Source organism: Lampetra fluviatilis, chromosome 34 (assembly GCF_964198595.1).
Source record: "Lampetra fluviatilis chromosome 34, kcLamFluv1.1, whole genome shotgun sequence".
In the NCBI taxonomy this organism is placed as follows: domain Eukaryota; kingdom Metazoa; phylum Chordata; class Hyperoartia; order Petromyzontiformes; family Petromyzontidae; genus Lampetra; species Lampetra fluviatilis.
This window is the reverse complement of record NC_136308.1, coordinates 255725-274387: the sequence shown is the minus strand read 5'-3', so window position 1 is coordinate 274387 and position 18663 is coordinate 255725. Positions and strand designations below refer to the sequence as shown.

Genomic DNA, 18663 nt, shown 5'->3' with positions numbered 1-18663 from the left:
GCTCCATAAACATCTCTTCAAAGTGGCAACGTGTAACATTACACACCAACGACTGCACACAATCGAGACTGTTTACGAGAGAGGATTTCATTGCACAGCCTTGGCCTCTTCAGGACTCCAGACACGTGGCTAAAAAACAACTGGTATTGGTGAAACATCACAATGCTGAAAAATTACCTGAAAATTACTCAAATAGGATCATACACAGCATCAACACCCCCTACTGAGGAAACCTGACAGGGCCCTCCTGAAAGAGTCATGAGACTTGGCGAGGCTTTCCTGGGTGACCATGTGGATGATAATATTTATTAAGGAGCCACGAGATGATACGTGGTGGACATTGTTTCCGGAACCTCCGGTGGTGGGATGCAGCGACCGCCCCACCTCGACCACCTGCACGCCGGCACCGTGGGCCCGGCAGACGCAGCCTGACCCAGGCCACCGGGTTGCCACCCTCCTTTCAACTGCAGACCAAACCCAGAGACGTCTCTCGGTGAGCCGAGGTCTTTAAACCCTGGACAGCTAACAGTTTGACAGAATACTGAGAGATGTTGAGCAAATCAATCCACGCCACCCAAACCAAGATGCCAATTTCCAGACAGGTAGCAACCCAAACTAGACAGCCGCTGTATAACGGGACAGTATTCATTGCAAGGTTCACACTCCGTTCACAATATTAAAACGACAATACGCAGCTTTTAAATAAATGTGTTTTTTTATATGAAAAAGAGGAAAGAACTACCAAACCAAGAATGAGGTGCAGAAAGTAAAATATCCACAGCCATTGCAGAACAAGCTGGAAGTGAAGCCGTGAGCGTGGTTAATAATAAAAAGGTTCAGTGGCGCAGCCCGTCCTGGTGCCGGCTGCCAAAACGGGGCGGCCGCAGCAGCCCGCGGCAAACGCAGCGCGCGCACCGATACACGCGCCGTACCGACAGCACAACCACGCGCTCACGACCACGACGTTAACCACCGTGTGGTTAGTTTGTTGTCCTTCCCCCGCACCTCCGATTAGCAAGGTTGGCTACGTACGGTGCAAAAGAAGTTCAACGTACATACATAACCAGGAAACCACTACGGTCAAATGTAGTTCATTCAACGCTGGTAAAAATGTACATTTCTCTATCAAGCGTTAGGTAGAGAAATGTGTTTTTTACCAACATTTTAATGTTGGTAAAAAAAATCTTAGTAGTACCGTTTGTATGCAAAACATTAATTTTGGCAAATATATATGAAGAGTTAGATGCCGTAAGACCACAAACGTTAGTACTGTGAACATAACTTGGACTGCACACCCCTCTCCTCTTGGCAACATGACGAAGCCACGCGTGGAGATGCACCGATTTGGGAACGCGAACCGCCCCGTCCCCTGGTCCAGCCGCCGCAAGTGGCTCTCTCACGGGGAGGGCTTCAACGTGCAGGTCGACCCCCCCCCCCCCCCATGGTCACGTGGTGTTTGTTTGTTCATTTGCGGTATGAATGACAGAGCGCCAACGCTTGCGTTTTACTTTTTGAGTTTCAAATTTGTGAGTGTTTTCATGTTTTTATTATAATTATTTTGCAATTGTTACAGTAGTTAATTTTTAACCACCGCAGCACCCACGTTAGTGGCAGTGCCAGGCGTGTGCAGTGTTAAGAGTACAGTATTGCAAAAAATTCAACATTTGCAGATAATTTACAAGTTTGCTTGATCTGCTGTTAATGCAGGAATCCCGCATTTAGAGGTTTCTAGCTCACTGGGACCCTCCTGCAGCGATCAACTCGACTGCGGCGGTGTTGTTCCGCGATCCGTGCCACCGCAACACACGGTCAGTGTTTGTCGCTCGCCAGGAGGATCCTGGGCATTAAGGAATTGAAATTAAAATTCCCTGCGCCGGCAAAGGCCAACCCCCCTCCATGGTCCCTCTCCCAAGCACCGACACTACCAGCGCAACCTCGAATGGAAACACATTTACATTATAAAAAATACTACAAAATATCCAAACACGGTTGTAAAAGCTTTTCAAAACTATTGACAAAATCCCTTATTGAGCTACTGCACATAAAGTACACTTCGTCATTAAAATCAAGAACCGCCACCCATTACGTACCACATGCCTTATGTGCATAGACCTGATCATCTGTAGTATTAGCTGCTATACCATGTGACTGAAGAACGAGAAGTTAATCGTGGACACTTTGGTAAGTCAAGGACAGCGTAGTGCTGTGCGTATCAATGCGAGTACCACCGTGCGCTGGACCGGGTGGATTTGTGTCTCCGAAACGTTACGGCCGTCGGCTCCCGCGCACAGCTGTCACTAGCAACTGCGTGGGACGTCAATTACAGTAATTAAATTGCTTTCGTCAATTAGTGTTTTAACAAAATCACAGGAGAACGCAATGTTTTCATTACTACAGCAGCGTGGCGCTGCTGCCTCTGCTACTGCAGCAGCGGCAGCGTGGTGTCGTGACAAGAGCGGAGAGGCGATCAGAGCCCAAGCCGTAGCACTACACGTGCTGGAGTTAATTAAACTTGGTCATAAGCCTGCTGTTTGGGAATGATCGATACCCCTAGATTAATCGCACAAAATCAACAAGGGTTACTAATTTATCTTATTGACAAAATCAATCACTACAGCCCTAGAGCGTTTTTGAAATAATGCCGCAAAAGTAATGATACCAATGCGGAAATTATATGGGCAGTGGATACGCTTGCACAGCTACCGCACGTACAGCCGTAACAGAAAACGAGAGAGCGAGTCGAGCTGGAATCTTTAAACACTGTACAAACGTGGTTCCCTTCGCGCGGTGGGTTGGCGAGACTCTAAAGCGGGAGGAGGAGATTGATACGCACGGCGCCGAGTGTCCCGGACAGTCCCTGGGCCACGGCGTTAGGGGGGCACGTAGGTGGGCAGCGACTTGACGGGGTGGACGCTCTTGGGGTGGCACCTGCGGCTCTCCTCCACGCTGGCGAAGGGCGGGGGGGGCTGGTACGGGGGCACGCTGCCCCCGCCGCCGTCGTCCCGCAGAGGGCGCAGCTCCTCGGGCAGTCCCCCGGGGAACGTCTGGCCCGAATACTCTGGGGGCGAGAGCGGGGCGCGCTCCTCCGTGAGGATGAGCGGCATGCTGGAGGACGGCGCGGGCTTCGCCTCGTCCAGTTCGTCCGCGAAGATGATGGGGACGCCCTTCTTGATGAACGTCGTGTGCTCCTCCAGGGACATCTTGCCCCGGCGCTTCCTGCGGTAGCAGACGAACGCGACGACGCCGGCGATCAGCAGCAGGAGGGCGACGGCCACGGCCGGGATGACGGTGTGGAGGTAAGCGTCGTCCTGGCTCGAGCTCCTGGGCTCGGTCTGCGTGGGGGGCTCGGTGGCGCGCGGCACCGCGGGCTCCCACGGCGCCGTCGACAGGAAGTTCGCCCCCCGGCAGCCGTCGGTTCCCTTTATTCCGACCGCCACCGCCTCGAACTCGGGCAGCATGGCGGCGCGGAACTCGTCGCGCGGCCTGCCGTCTCCCGCGTGCATTTTGCCGTACAGCTGTCGCACTTCCGCGAGGGGGCACGGCTCCGCGGGAAGGGAGCCGTTGCTCCACGTCACGACGAGCGAGCCGTGGCGGAGCCCCTCCAGGGTCAGCACGCTGGCATTCTTCTCGCCGAACGCCTGAGCCAGCTTCTTCATCAGCTTCACCTTCAGAAAGAGGCTCTTGGACACCGCGTCGTAGTCGTTGGCGAACGTCGCTTCGAATTTCACGCTCGATTTGCCGCCGTTGGGTTTGTCACGAACCACGATTTCGAAAGCATCGGAGACGAACTTGCCGCCTTTGTCGGTGGCGGTCAAAAAGAACTCGTGTTTGGCGATCTCGTCGTCCGGCGGGAGCCCAAACAGCACCCGGCTGGCGCTGTTGAGCTGCACCCACGCCGAGTGGTCCACGTGGGAGGACAGAGACAGCTTCAGCTTGTCGGTGGGGCCGTCTTCCGCGTCGTAGAACGTGTCCACCGGGATCTTGTACTCGAAGTAGGTTCCCGCGTTCACGTCCAGGCGGTCCACCGGGTTCTGCAGGTAGGGGACCTGGTTGGCCGCGGGCCTCGGCACGGCCTCGTCGGGCTTCTGCACGCGGGGCCTCTTGGAGCGCGGCGGCTTGCGCGTGGCGGCGGCGGCGGCGGTGGCCGCGGTGGTGGTGGCGCGCCGAGCGGAAGGGGCCGTTGCGGCCTCCGTCTTCCGGGAGACGTCGGGGACGGCGGGAGGGGCGGGCACAAGCGTGGGCTCCGCAGTGCCGGGCAGCGTGGCCGTGGGCTTCACGGGGAGCGGTGCCGTGGCCGCGCCGCCCGCGGCGAAGCGGTCCGGCCAGGCGGTTCGAGTCGTCGGCAGCGGGGAGTGCGACGGCTGGGAGGGCACGACGCGCGCGGGCGGCTCCTCGGGCTGGGGGTGCCGGGTGGGGGGGGCGCTCGTCATCACCGGCGTGGGCGTCACGTGCGGCGCGCCGCGCCGCACGCGCTTCCCCGCGGGCGGCTTCTGGTTGGCGACGTACCAGCCGAGCACCGGGAATCCCAGCGCCGTCGCCATGGCGCCCTCCTTGGCCGGCTTCTCCACGGCCGCCAAGCTGGGCACCGAGGCCTCGCCGAGGCCGCAGCCCAGCAGCCAGGACAGCGTGGCGCCGTTCTCCACCATCTTCTTGGCGTTGCCCGGCCCCGCCACGAAGGCAGACATGTCGAACAGCTTGTTGTTCCGCACGGGCAGCAGCCTCATGTCGTGCATCGCGACGCCCGAGAAGGCGGTCATCCCGTCGAGAAGCCGCGTGCGCCGCGCGAGCGCCAGCGTGTCGACGTCGGCGTCGATCACCACCGTGAGCACCGTGTGGGGCTGGCCCGGCTCACACGCCGCCGCCGGCGCGATCGAGTTGGAGAAGGGCGCGGGGGGTCTGGCGCCGGCGGAGCTCTCCTCGGGCAGGACGGCGATGGAGAACACCTGGCCGGGGCTCGCGTCGTGGCCGATGGAGATGTGGTAGACGCCGGTGTCGGCTTCCAGGGGGTGGCCCAGCAGACGGCCGGCCCGGGGGTCCCAGTGCAGCCACCGCGGCAACGCGTCACTCCCCACCTGGTAGACCTGCGAGCAACGGAGACAAAGATCACCCGTGTAGCCTTAACGGACTGTTGGGGCAAGTGCGGTAAGCGAGTAGCACCTACGAAGGCCAACATGACACACGAAGGGGTGGGTGGCCAACACCATGCCCGGCCGCCTTTGTTTCCCCAGTGGTGATGTTTACACACTACACCAGGTACCCATTTGAGGATGAGTCGACCTAGAGGAGGCCGAGGACCGGTGAAGATAATCCCCACTGGCGTTGGAATGTTGGCCGTGAGCGGGAATCCAACTCGGGGCGCCGAGTTCGTAGCACGGTGCGGTAACCGGGACGCCGCCATTCCCCACACACAAGGACAAAACAAGCACTCGCACACACACGCATCGTTCTTCTGAGCCATCCAACTTGTATTGATTGACTGCCCAAAAAACTCCGAGTCTAATATGATTGAGGGGGTGCGGAGTTGTGTGGATTGGGCTGCAGTGTGCCACGCATACAGAGCGAGCAATGCACTGCACCTTGCTCTCGAGCAATTCAATCTCCATGCTGTACGTGCAACGGTACACGCACACGACACACGATCTGCAGAAATCCGAAATGCGCAATTCTCACAGCCACGATACAAGCGGAGGAATCGATTTGACTTATGAACCGCTGCGTTATTAGCCTGACCGCCACGCTCCACCGGTCACCACCGTTAAGTTATTCAGCACGAACCATTAACAGCTGCCCACGCTCGCGTGAGCAACGTCCCACCGCCGCCCCCGCGCCGCGCGCACCTGGACGGACGCGTTGCCCTCGAGCAGCGCGGGGAGATGGAGCTCAAAGCCCTGGCCGGCGCTCGTGCTCAGGTCGGGCACGGCCCCCGCCACGGCCCCCGGCCCCCCCGGCCCCCCCGGCCCCCGCGGCTCCGCGCGAGGCGGCGGCTCCTGGCTCTGCCACTCCGGCCTCCAGTCGAGGGCCCGCAGGCTCGGCTCGGGGAATGAGTCGGGCCCGGCGCGAGCGAGGAGGAGCTCGCCGGGTCTGCTCGGCTCCTCCGCGTTCCCGGTGCCGGCCCCGGCGCCGGCCTCGTCGAGGCCGAGCGCGACGAGCGCGACGAGCAAGGCGAGCGGACGGGCCATGGCCCTGTGCGTGACGGACACGGCCCGAGGGCGGCTGTCCCCCACGCCGTCGCACCTCGGAGGGAACCGACGTAGATTCTGAAAAGGAGAGGAGGGAGCGCACAATAGCACAACATCAGAAATGTTTAAATAAAACTACAAACGTTTTCTAACTTGCCCATTGAGGGACGCACTTTCGCCGTGCTCTTCTGTGGAATTGGTGTTTGTCTTGCGATTGTGAAACCTGTATTTTAATTCTGAGGGCTGGAATGCAACCAACATGTGTGACAGCCATTGGTGATTGGGCCGAGATAATTAGCGGAGTTGAGAACGAGGATTAATCGTGGGCGGCTGAACCAAGATTCAAACCCAGGTCCCTCAGTGGCACCAGCTCAGTTCTCTATCCTTTGAACCACCTGGACACGTCTTTTGTCCTGCAGATGCCTCTGGGGTGCCTGTGCTGCTGAGGAATTTGCCGATACTCATTTATAACATGGACTGCCCCACACTCATCACACGTGGAGGAACGATGGGCGCACTGCCACAGCCCGGGCAAGCACTCTGTATCAGAACAAAACCTCCGTCATATGGGTGGAGATGATCAGGCAAAAAGACAAAGATCCCTCGTATAGCCTTAAAATAATGTTGTGGAAAGTGCTATTTGCGTGCACCTATGAAGGCGGGCACAGCACGCAAAGGAATTGGTGAGCAGTGCCACGCCCAGCCGCCTTTGTCTCCCGAGAGGCCCAGTACCACCGGTTCAGGTAATCGTCACTGGTGTTGGCCATGAGCGGTAATCAAACTCTGGACGCGGGTCCGTAGTGCAGCACGCAAACACACGTACACACGTGAATCGGGTCTCTTGTGTTCAATCGGGACAGGGCTTTGTGTACCATTAACCCAGGTGTTAACAATTAATCAGGTGTAACAATGCACACAAGCATGCTGTTGAGAAGTGAAAAATAATTAACCATGGTTGCTGGAGGGTTTCCAAGGCATTTGGTTTAGCATTTAGCTGCGCTCAGCAGCACGCTCGGCTCTCCACTGCGCAGGAATTCCGTGTGGCCTCGGAGAGGTTCTGCGTCTGCTGCAGCGGCATAGCCTCCCGAGCCGCACCGCGTGAGCTGCGCTTTCCCCCGTGTGCGGTGGGAGGAGGAGAGACATCAGCCACGGCTTCCAGCAACAGCCGCTGCACTAACCACATCGCTAGCAACACTGCTGGCCACATCGCTAGCAGCACCACTCACCGCATCGCTAGCAGCACCAATAACAGCACTCCTAACCGCATTACTATCCCCACCACGAACCACATCATTGACTGCACTGCTAACAGCACCACTACATGAAATTGACTGGGCGAGGCTGGTGGAGACTGCAGTAGGCTCCCACACACGACCACGACTCTCGCTCACGGAGCGAACCCGCGAGCCTGTTCAGCTCCAGTAATTAACCTGTGTGTGATGCACTAAGTCACGCCAGCCGATTCCTAACCCTCCGAGTGGGTGGATGGCACGCGAATGTTAATCATCACTGAGCGCGGTATTCAGAACAGCCTGGAATCGAGTCAAAACTCGTTTCCGAGAGGGTGGTTCTGGTAACATTAAGTGTAAAAAAGTGGGCGGCAGGTTGGTGCATTGGTGACACCCGTGCCTCACAACAAGAAGTGCCTGGGTTCGATTCCCGAAAAACACCACACATTTTAACTGGTATTGGCCAAACATCCCAATGCTGAAAATGTACCTGCAAATTACTCGATTGAGTTACCACACAGCAGAAACGTGGCAGCACCATTCGGAATAAGAGTGTAGAGACAGCGAGGCTTTCCTGGGTAAACAAGCAGAATAAAAATAATGACCGAGTGACTCTCTTGTGAAGAACCTCGAGAACAACTCTCGTGACACGTATGCAGCTCTGCTAGCGAATGATTGGATCGTCTTCCTGATAGAAGTTAATCGCTTCATCCAGTCACAGCCATCTGTCCATCTTTAGGTGTTGCCAGCCACCTAATCAGAAAAACCACCGAATCACTTCAATTATCTAAACCACAAAAACCACCAAACCCTCCTCAAACATAAAAATCGACAAAAATCACCAAAACCACCCGAACCACCAAACCCACCTGTAACCTCACAGTAACCTTCCACCCAGCTGAGAACCCCGTCGCCGTCACTCACGCTAACCTTTACGCCCATGTGACCCATGGCCCCAATTACAACAACAGCGATGGCGCGCTCGCTGCAGGAGCGATCACGCCGGAGGACGGAGGAGTCACAGGGACGCGTGGCAAGACGCTCGCTCGGCTAGAATTCACGATCTGTAAGATTTCGCGATGGAATTGTTTGAACAACGAAACAATAACGGTAATCATTCAACGTGCCAGTCGATCGCCGTTTCGGTGACGCTTGCCGTTCGATGGCAGGACGAGGGAATGAAGCGGTAGACAGAACCGCGTCACGTGATCATTTGCCGCGTATTACTTCCCACATTTTGCGTCATTTAAAATCCCGCTCATGCGTTTTTCGCGTGGTCGTTTTCACGCGCGTTGACTTGCAAGGCATTCACTGACAATATCTATTAGCAGCGCGATACACAGACGATTTGGTTTCTAAACCACGACCCTGGATGCTTCAATTACCGACGCATCAATTCACATCAACTCATTTGTGGGGCAAGCTTTGAAACGCGACTCCTCCCGGGACGCTTTGAGAGAACCGGGGGAGTTCCTGCAGGAGGATCCGGATGATCGATGGGAACAACTGCACAGACGAGGCGCAGGGATGCGGCCTCTACACGCGACTCGTATTGAAAGCGACTCCTCTCTTGACAAAATGTAATCATTTGCGTGATTGCGGAGACTACAAATAACAAAACAACGAAGCAGACCATACGCCTCCTTCACATAGCTGTCGCTCCACATAATTGTGTAATAAACTACGACGTTTCGATCGTAGGTTTTTGTTTATGTTATTTTTATGAATTTGAACCTATCTACGTGACTTTACCGAAAGACCCAAAAGAATATGAATTCCTGCAGTCACGAAAGCTTTAAGCATAATTGTGCTTTGTTTAACATATTCCATCAGTCACATGGTCTTTTGGGAGTGCGTAACATCAGCAACACTAGTTCAACAATAGCAATGTCTCATTAGCAGAGTCGGGCTGTATAAACAGGCATGACGTGTGTATTACTACCAATATTGTTATTGTGCCCGTTACCCAGGAAAGTATCACCGAGTCTCAAGACTCTTTATGGAGGATCCTGCCAGGTTTTCACAGTGGGGGTGACATCGCTATGTATGTGTAATCCAAATGAGTAATTCTCAGGTAATTTTGCAGCATCGAGTGGGGAAACTGGAGGACACCCATGCTGAACAGAGGGGGAGAACATACAAACTCCACACAAAAAATGTCCGAGCTGGAATCGAACCCGGACGCTTCTTGCTGCGAGTGTTACCACCGCGTGACCGCCGCACCGCCCTGCCACCCTCCGCGCTCGAGACAAACTGTTGCGCAACAGCATGCTACCTGCACGGGGCAATACAGGGAGGACTTTAATCATTCCGCTCACTTATACGCGGAACTTAAGTTCTACTCGTACAAGAGGAGGACAATCGGAAGTGGCAATGTGGGCGGGACGCTCGTGACGACACCTCGACGGCTCGGCGCGCGAGGAAGCACCAGGGAGAGGCCTCGTGCTCACGTTGACGTGCGGGGAGGGCGACCCAGTCGCGGTCGTCAGCCACGGAGAAGCCTTGGGCCCAGTCCCCTCCCTCCCTCCCATGACCCTCCCGTGATGCACGAGACTTTCCCAATGCCGAACCTGCACCGAGCAGGGCCAAACTCGTTCTCCGCACAGCAAGGAGGCCCGGGTTTGCAATCAGCCCCCCCCCCGGCTCCAGGCCGGCGTTGCTGTAAAATTCGCGGAAATCCCCGAGGCATTCTGCACTAGCGCGTTGGTCCCCGCCGCACACCACGGACAAACGAGGGAGCCGTACCGAGCAACGAGGAATGATTTCCTTCACATTCAGTCAACTTGAATATGTAATCAATGCTGGGGCAAATCCATGCAGGTTTATCCCAAAGACCCGATGTTACTTACGGCAGTGAATTCCATCAAAGAAGCACTAAAAATTCCTAAACTGTTAACATCGTTGTTCGTAATGAACGCATCTCATAGTGGTTGAATACCTTGATTTACCCGATGAGGCTGCAAGACTCATGATAAACGATTGACAATGGAATAAACTTTTCACCTAAGCGGAGGCCAGCCGAACACTGCACATAAAAGAGAGGGGAGGGACGAGGACATGGTGGAGGAGACCCAGCAACTGCACCGACCTCACCGACAAAGACAAAGTGGCAGCCCCCCACACACCGCAGTGCGACCACCGACCGTCCCAACAACGCCAACCGCTCCCGCGCAGCACCAACGTCCCCGCTGTCCAGGAGCGGTGGATTCTAGGACAGCGCTCGCATCACCGGGGCCGGACACCGCAACGAGGTCACGGCGTCAAATTCCCACGATCCCTGCCCCGTGCCCCCAGCGGGAGAGACGGTCTCAGCTCCCAGAGAGAGAGAGAGAGAGACAGTCTGCCGGGCCCAGTCAACCGCGCTGCTTCCTAAGCTCAGGAGGTCGGGTCGGTGCTGCCAGGTTCGTCGTTGCGCGTCCCCCTTCGTGCCGCTGGCCCCGGCGTGACCTCGGGGGCAGTGGGCCCCACGCTAATACGCTCCACGCTGCGAGCCACACAACGTGGCTCCCGCCCGCTCCCCCGAGAGAGATGATGAGTTTTCGTGGGAGGGCATCATTCCTTGTTTGCTCTGTCGATGCGCTGCAACTCGTGAAGTGAGCGGAGCTACCAACGCTTGGGAGGGCCAGGGACGGTTTTGCCCGAGCTGGGCGAGTCGTGCCGAGCAGCCACCGTGCAGCAGGGAGGCCCATCCTGTCCAGGCCACCATCCGTGACCAACTGAGCAACATTTAATACAGAACAATAAAGTAATTGATAATGCGTAGCGCTCTTGAATGGCATCATTGTAATGCCAGTGGCAATTCCTCAGGTAACACAAGGTTTCACAATTTATCGCTTGACTTTTGCCACCAACTCTATTTGCTGTAGGAATGCCGCACGTGCTATAAATCTGACTTTTTATTGTCATCATCTCCTTTGCTTTTTTACTCAGTGCTGTTCCGAGTAACTGGCGTTGAGCCAGGTCTCCCTTCTTTACCCACAATCACTGCCATCTCATCTCAGTGGAAAATACCTGGGGAGAATTGCAGGAATGACGTTTTTTCAATGCCTGTAGCATGGGGAATTTTTTTAAAATCTAAAATGAACTGAAGCAGAGAAATGATTGTGAAGCGGGTCACCAAGCGTGTGTGTCTATTGCTGCATACAAAGCTTCAGTGCAGAGAGACCTTCACAGTCCAACAAAATGAATGACCCTGATGATTTCCAACCCACCCATTAACTTATAACATAACAACATATCATCGACTAACCATTCTATGTAATGGAACGTCAATGCATACAAAACGCTTACTTGACTTTATATATATTGACTACACAGAGCCCATTATTTGGGGGTTTTAATGTGAAAAAACAAAAACCCTTCACAGTTTCAATCACACACCAGATTTGGCCGAAATTATTTTACTCACTACTCCCTTCACACACGGACCTCAAGTTTACTGCAGCGAACCCTCGAGACCTGTGGCCTATTGCGAACAACACTTGAAACAAAACTGTGTTCCTTCACGAAGAGGACACTCAGGGTCGCCCGGCGTGTTCTGTAGAAGCCAGCCACTTGGCTTCTGCCACAGGACGCTGTCGAGCACCGCACACCTATCACCCCGAGACAACATCTGACTCAAAGAAAGCCGCCTTTTTTCAGAGTAAACTGAAATGTGAACCCGGTCCGACTCTCTTCGCACACGGTTACGGACAGAAGGAGAGAGGCGTGAAGAGCCTTTGCTCACCCTACCCCCCTCTCTCGTTGGTGCTCACGTCCCGGCATGGCCGAATTGCAGCGGTGAAAATTCCCACTGTGATGGCGGACCTCGGTCTCTCCATGGGCATGAGTGCCGTTGGCTTCGCACAAAGGGGTACTACTCATTATATTCACCCTGCAATTAGGATGGACTCCTGTTGATCTATAACTGGAGTTTTGAATTTACAACATTCCAACTGTGATTAGGCCACCGTTCTATCACGGTGCCACCCAGCAGGGCACAATGTGTTTAATTAGCTCTCGAGGCACCGTGTCGTCTCATCCACACCGTGCTTAGCCACCACGCGACAAGTCACGACACTTCTCTTTCTGCTTCTTCCCTCGTAATAATCCAGTTTGGATTTCCTCCACCCATCGTCGTCTCTTTCCCCAAGCTCGCACAATAATAACCTTGCTCAATGCAAGAGACGCTTTGACTCCATCACGACTCTTTGTTGCTGGCCGTTCGATGCTGTGGGCCTTGGCCCTGCGCTCAGCAACTGTAAAAAACAGTGGGGTCGCGATCCCCGGGGTCCCAACGGCAGTCAGGGGCCACGCGACGTCGCTGCCTCATCTCTATCCCCATCTCGTCTCACGACATGGGGATACCGTCGATGATTCGGAGGCTGTCCGAACATCCCCTTTCAAATCACAGGCAATTCCTGCATCTACAACTAAGTGAATGGGATCCTTTGACAGCTTAAAGAATGGGATTCTCTAACAGCCTAAGGATCGTCCAATAGAATCCCTTCCATTGGAATGGAGACGCAAGAGTCATCAGTCGGATTACTGGGGAATATTTGACAGGGATCATCCCCATTGACTTCAATGTTGAATTCTTCATCTCAATTATTACACAAGCATTAGACTTTAATGGCAATCCCAAGGATCCCCACCAGATGGCGAGCTAACCATGTGAGGATGCCATTCAAGTTAGCAGAGGAATTGCCCGAAAACAATCATCCCCACAGGTTTCTTCCACGGTGGAATCGTGGGATTCCTGTCCTGTTCCTGCACCGGCACCGCGCTATGAGCAGGCACAATGCCGCCTTAATCGCGAGTTGGTTGGTTCGTAATTACACGTCACGTGTACAATGCAACAGCAGACGTGGGGTTGCTTGCGTCCGGCAAGGCACGGCAACTTGGGTTTTCTATCTACTCAGAAAAGCCATCAAGACACTCTTGATAGAGGTTTTGTTTATTATACTTTAAAAAACTTCAACTCTAAGCAAATACACCTCATAAAAGCCACTGACAAAGCCGAGAAGCTCACAACCGCCGCCCACCCAATAGGGATCGAATTACTTAATTTTGCACCACAGATTCAACGTGAACACTCACGTTGCTACCTTTTCTACCGTTGACCAATCCCAGAAACGATTCTCAGTCAGCACGAGGTCTATTAAAACCTTGCTGCATACTGCTATTGAGTTCAACACAACACCGGTACCAGATCTCGCTACAAATCAATTCCTATCACCCGGACACAGACACCAACTCCCAGACAGTCTGGTCCAACCCAGCCAGGCGGCCACCCTAGTGTAAGCCCATCGTACTGTGACACGGAGGTGCGTACTACTCGCGAGCGCATGCTTTCGTGAAGCTCCTTAAATGCGGAACAAGTTCCGTTACCATCGAGCGGACCGTTGCAGTGTCTGTGAGCAATGGCCGGTGAGCAATGCATAAAGCCGCATAGCGACAGACACCCCCAGTGGGGCCGGCGCCGCGGGACCAGCGTGGGCCCCATCGGCCATCTCCTTCTTAGCAGAGGCGACAATGAAAACCCAACGGGGTTTGAGCCACGTCCCCTTCTCCAAGAAGCCACGGCCGTTCGCCGCACGAGTGGCATCGGTGCAGATACGGAACAGGTACAAACAGCAACTCGAATAGAAAGACAAAGGGCTGCTGCCTGGCAACCACATCACACTGAACATAAGAAGCATTTGGGAGGCCCGGCTGCCAAATAGAGAATTGCCATTTTGGAAATATTCTCAGACGGACGTCAATTAAGTCAAAAGACAATTAACAAGAAATACTTCCATGTAGAGAAGGCCGCTGGCCAAGTGCCGCGTGGAGCGTCACCGCGTTCGCCGCCGGCACCGGCGGGGACAGTGCAGCAGCGGCGGCAGCGCCAGGCTGCACGCAACGGTGGCTCTCACCGGACGTTCGGACCCACGGCCGCGTGGACAGCGACCTCCATGGTTCCATCCACCTCACTCTACTACTTCACTCGAACCTCCTCACGCACGCTCGGATTATCAAGGCGGCCCTGACTTAATTAGATTTCCAAGTGCTGTAACCCCCTCTCGCCTGCCCTTTTCACAAAAACTCCTACAGCAGTCTGCTGCTGCTGTGTTTTCCAGTTGAACCCCCTTCACCGTACAGCTTCAATGATAATGAAAAAGCAACATTCCAATCTACTTAGAGAAGGACGTTTTTAATCAGTACATTTTACCTGCCCCTACAAATATGGATCATTTGTAGTGTTTATTTATCACCTCTATGGCATCATTAACCAAAGTATGAATATACAAATTGGCATACATTGAAATTAATCTCTCTGTACATGCACAAATCAATGTGCGTATTGTGAACATCAGAATCAATGTGAAATATTGAAGTAATTAATGCTTACAGGGCCAGCAGCCATTATGAAATCATTTTACTGCAATTTACTTGTTGGTGTGAATGAGCTGAAGTCAATGGCTTTGTTTACTCGCTGCACTTAGCCAGCATTTCGTTAAAGCGAGCTCACCTCTGCTGATGACACACCGAGTATCAAAACCAGTTCAGAGTTTGCTCTTTGTTGAAGCAACACTGCCAAAATGGTGCACTGCTGGACGGATGTGCGGCTGACGAGATGTGCACAGAATACTTGTGTAGTTTACGTGCAGGGACAGCTATGGGACAGGAGGCGGATTGTCCTGCTAGTTTTGTGTAGACGAGACTGGGATAGGGTCACCGACGCTGGCACCAGAAGGCGGTGGTGCGGATGGCTCGTTCTGCTCACTCAGAGCCATCCACGGCAGCGGTGCAATTGGCTGTGGCAAGCGAGCACATACCTGGCTGTTGGACTCATTGTGAGAGGCTGCTCAGATTGCTGATTAAAATCATTGAGCAACCTATTGGTGTGGGCTAAAGCCTCAGTGGTTAAATAAGAAAATAATAGCTTTAAGAAACACGAGTCTCCACATTTCCGCAGCGTGGGCACCTTTGGGTGCTGGCACACGTGTGTGCATCACAAGCACACTTCGTTCCTTGGGAAAATCTGTAAAATGAGTGGCACCTTCTGAATGTTAAAGGGAATTGACAGTTGGGTACAATTGGTATACTCGTCATTCTTATAGCGTAAGGCTATCACGAAGGAAGGCGCTATCGTGCACATAGTCTGCAGTATTTCCGCGGTAGGGGACGATGCTGCTATGTGTGATCCCCATTGAGATTTGCGGTGTAACTTTTAGAATTTGCCAAACTTGGACCGTGACGCTGCCACACGACTAGCTACTCTATTCAAATGACGTCACTGGATCTTTAACATCCACCGTAGATTAAACGGCGCACACTTTATGGTCAATACACCCCACAGAAATAACCAGGGCAGCCTGCCGGATTCAAACTCCAAACCTCTGCAACGGACGGCGAATGCGCTACCGAATAAGACTGGCATCATCATGGAAATAGAGTTACCACCACCGCCTTGCAAAAGACGAGCAACAACCACCGTGGGTTTGAGCGTGGAGGCTCTGGGCCTTTGTCGTGGTCACGCGTCAGGAGGGACAAGAGGAGGTTACTGCGAACATAAGGAGTGCACGCGGGGGGGGGGGGGGGTTCCAGAACTGAGAACCTTGAGCAGAGAAAGGGAGTCCGTAGCTGGGGATAATGCCTCGATTATGATGGTGAGAGAACAAATAGTGAAGGCTAAGCCTTGGTAAAGGACAGTTTCCTGCGAGGAAGAACTGTTCAGGCACTCTGCACTGAAGACAAAGTTTTGAGTTAATAAATACAAAGAGCAAACAGCGAGAGAATGCGAGCAGGAGGGCGAAATAGCAGCCATACATCTGAGTTGAGCAAAGGCGCAGCAGCTCGAAGCTGTAGGCACATGCGGGGGGAGATGAGAGGTTTGCTGCAAGGGCGCAGGCCGAGAGCCCAACCTCAAGAGATTGCGCCTTGGTGTTGGAGGGACGCCACACATTGCAAATAACGATAAAACTTAATCATCATGCATTCCACTTTGCACGCTGTGTAACAGGAATGACGATCTAAATCCGTCAGTTTTTATTCCCTCAATATAACTGCGACACAAGTATTATCTCTGTACAGATTGACTGCGGTGTAGAAATTGTCCAGGATTTCTAAAATAAATTTGAACATTCATATTCCTTGGGTCTTTCGGTAAAGTCACGTAGATAGATTCAAAGAAAATAACAAAAAACGACATTTCGATCTCAACACAAGCGGTCGTTATCAGGAAAAGGGGGTTAGCTTCTAAAAGCAAACTGTTTATAAAGGTTTGAAATGGGCGTAGCCCAAATGTCAGCAGCTAATGTTCATGTAAGTGGTGGGCAGCGACCCCGACGTGTGATGAGTCGCTGCCCATTTCAAACCTTTATAAACAGTTTGCCTTTAGAAGCTAACCCCCTTTTCCTGGTGACGACTGCTTGTGTTGAGATCGAAACGTCATAGTTTTTTGTTATTTTCTTTTAACCTATCTACATGACTTACCGAAAGACCTAAAGAATATGAATTCCTGCAGTCACGACAGCTTTAAGTGAAGATTTAAATTTCAACAAATAATGAGAGAAGGGCTCTAAACACAGCACAGTAAATGTTACACACCCAAAGTCTATTTTGCTGCCGTAAAAAAATACTAAGTTGTCGTGTGTTTAATTATTGTCATCACACAGAGCAGTGGCTTTATATAAGCTCAATATGGGTGCCTCAGTCATATCAGTATGGCCACGTGTGTTGGCATTTGTATCCGATGGGTGCTTGAAGCGTCAAGTGCCACAGCGAGAGCCACGCCGTGTCACAGGGAGAGCCACGTGGTGTGACAGGGAGAGCCACGCCGTGTCACAGGGAGAGCCACGTGGTGTCACAGGGAGAGTCACGTGGTGTCACAGGGAGAGCCACGTGGTGTCACAGGGAGAGCCACGTGGTGTCACAGGGAGAGCCACGCCGTGTCACAGGGAGAGCCACGTGGTGTGACAGGGAGAGCCACGCCGTGTCACAGCCACGGCAGCTGTGGGACCAGTGAGAATGGTGCGAGTCTCAGTGAGAAGCCACGCAGACCCCTTGCTTCTCTGCCCAGGAAGCACGGCTTCTGTCAGCTGTTGTTATTATCACCACCACGCTTGTTCACCCAGGAAAGCCTAAACGAATCTCCAGACTCATCTCCAGAATAATTTTCAGGAGGGTGCTGCCAAGTTTTCAGTTGAGGAGGGATCTTGTGGTGTCATCTCAATTTAAGAATTTGCATGTAATTTTCTACATTTTTGGTAAATTTTGAGCATGCTCTGAATACATAAATAAACAATACTTAACCCGAATCAACTCACAAACTGGGCGTCATCTTTCCCCCTTACTCCCAAACAGGCCCCTTAATTACGTCTCTCAAGAAGCGTTTTATCACTGCCTACCTCTAACCACGGCTGCTGCTGTCGTGGCCGCCGCTGCCGCCACTAAGTGCCGTCACCTTGCAGGAGAAGCAAGCATCGCTTATCGATTGAGAGGTCACGTGACTTCCACTTTGCCCCTCCAAGCAGCTCAAGTATTAAGTCCTGGAGACTATAAACCTGCAAATTCCTTTATAATTACAGTGCATGGCTGTGTTTAGTTCCACCGTGATTACATGGCAATGCAACCTCATCCCAGTGTTTTGAACAAATGCTACTTAAGCCTTGGGGAAGATGAGGCTCCTTTTCTAGATCAGTGGCTTCATAGCTGGTTTCAAAAATTGTGAAGCTTGGGTTCCAGGCCACTGCCGCAGAAGAAAACAAATGTGATTTTCAGTGACATCTTTGGGCAAGCCAATGACATCACCGGATTTAATCACGTGTCCCCGGAGAGATGGTGACTGCAGTGCAATGCGAACAAAGCAGCCTCCCACAGAATCCTCTTTTTCACAAAAGAAATCGAGTCAACAAAATTACATCGGGGAAAGGCAAAATCATAAAGCTGCAGCGGAATAGTGATGAAGGCACACACAATGAATGGCAAAACATTCCACCGAGCACAAAGAAGCACAGCAAATTGACTGTAGCCATTAAGAAGCTTTGCAGTGAAGTGCTAGACGTGCCACAGAAGCAAGAGTCAAAGATATGCAATTCCACTCAGCTCTACAGAGTTTTAGACTTGCCTAGCAGTGACACAGGACAAGTGGAGCACAGCAAAGAGAGACGCCTATGGTTGTGGGGTAAATTTAACTCGGCGTAGACACAACGATATTCTTCTTGATAGATATGAATGGCACGGCAGAGATAAAGCAGCGTGCTTCCGTAGGGGTAGGACAGCCTTCTCAT

General features: G+C 53.0%; 1 protein-coding gene across 1 annotated transcript in view; it reads right to left on the bottom strand.

Moving 5' to 3' along the window:
• Nucleotides 1-292: 292 nt before the first annotated feature.
• LOC144944251 (dystroglycan 1-like) overlaps nucleotides 293-18663 on the bottom strand; it is a 29536-nt gene continuing 11165 nt past the window's right edge. Inside the window, exons 2-3 of the mRNA XM_078872258.1 lie at nucleotides 5838-6257; nucleotides 293-5081 (exon numbers count right to left, since the gene is read on the bottom strand). Of these exons, the coding sequence (XP_078728384.1) occupies nucleotides 2871-5081; nucleotides 5838-6179 (2553 nt within the window). The 5' untranslated portion in view covers nucleotides 6180-6257 and the 3' untranslated portion in view covers nucleotides 293-2870. The remainder of the gene's footprint in view (nucleotides 5082-5837; nucleotides 6258-18663) is intronic.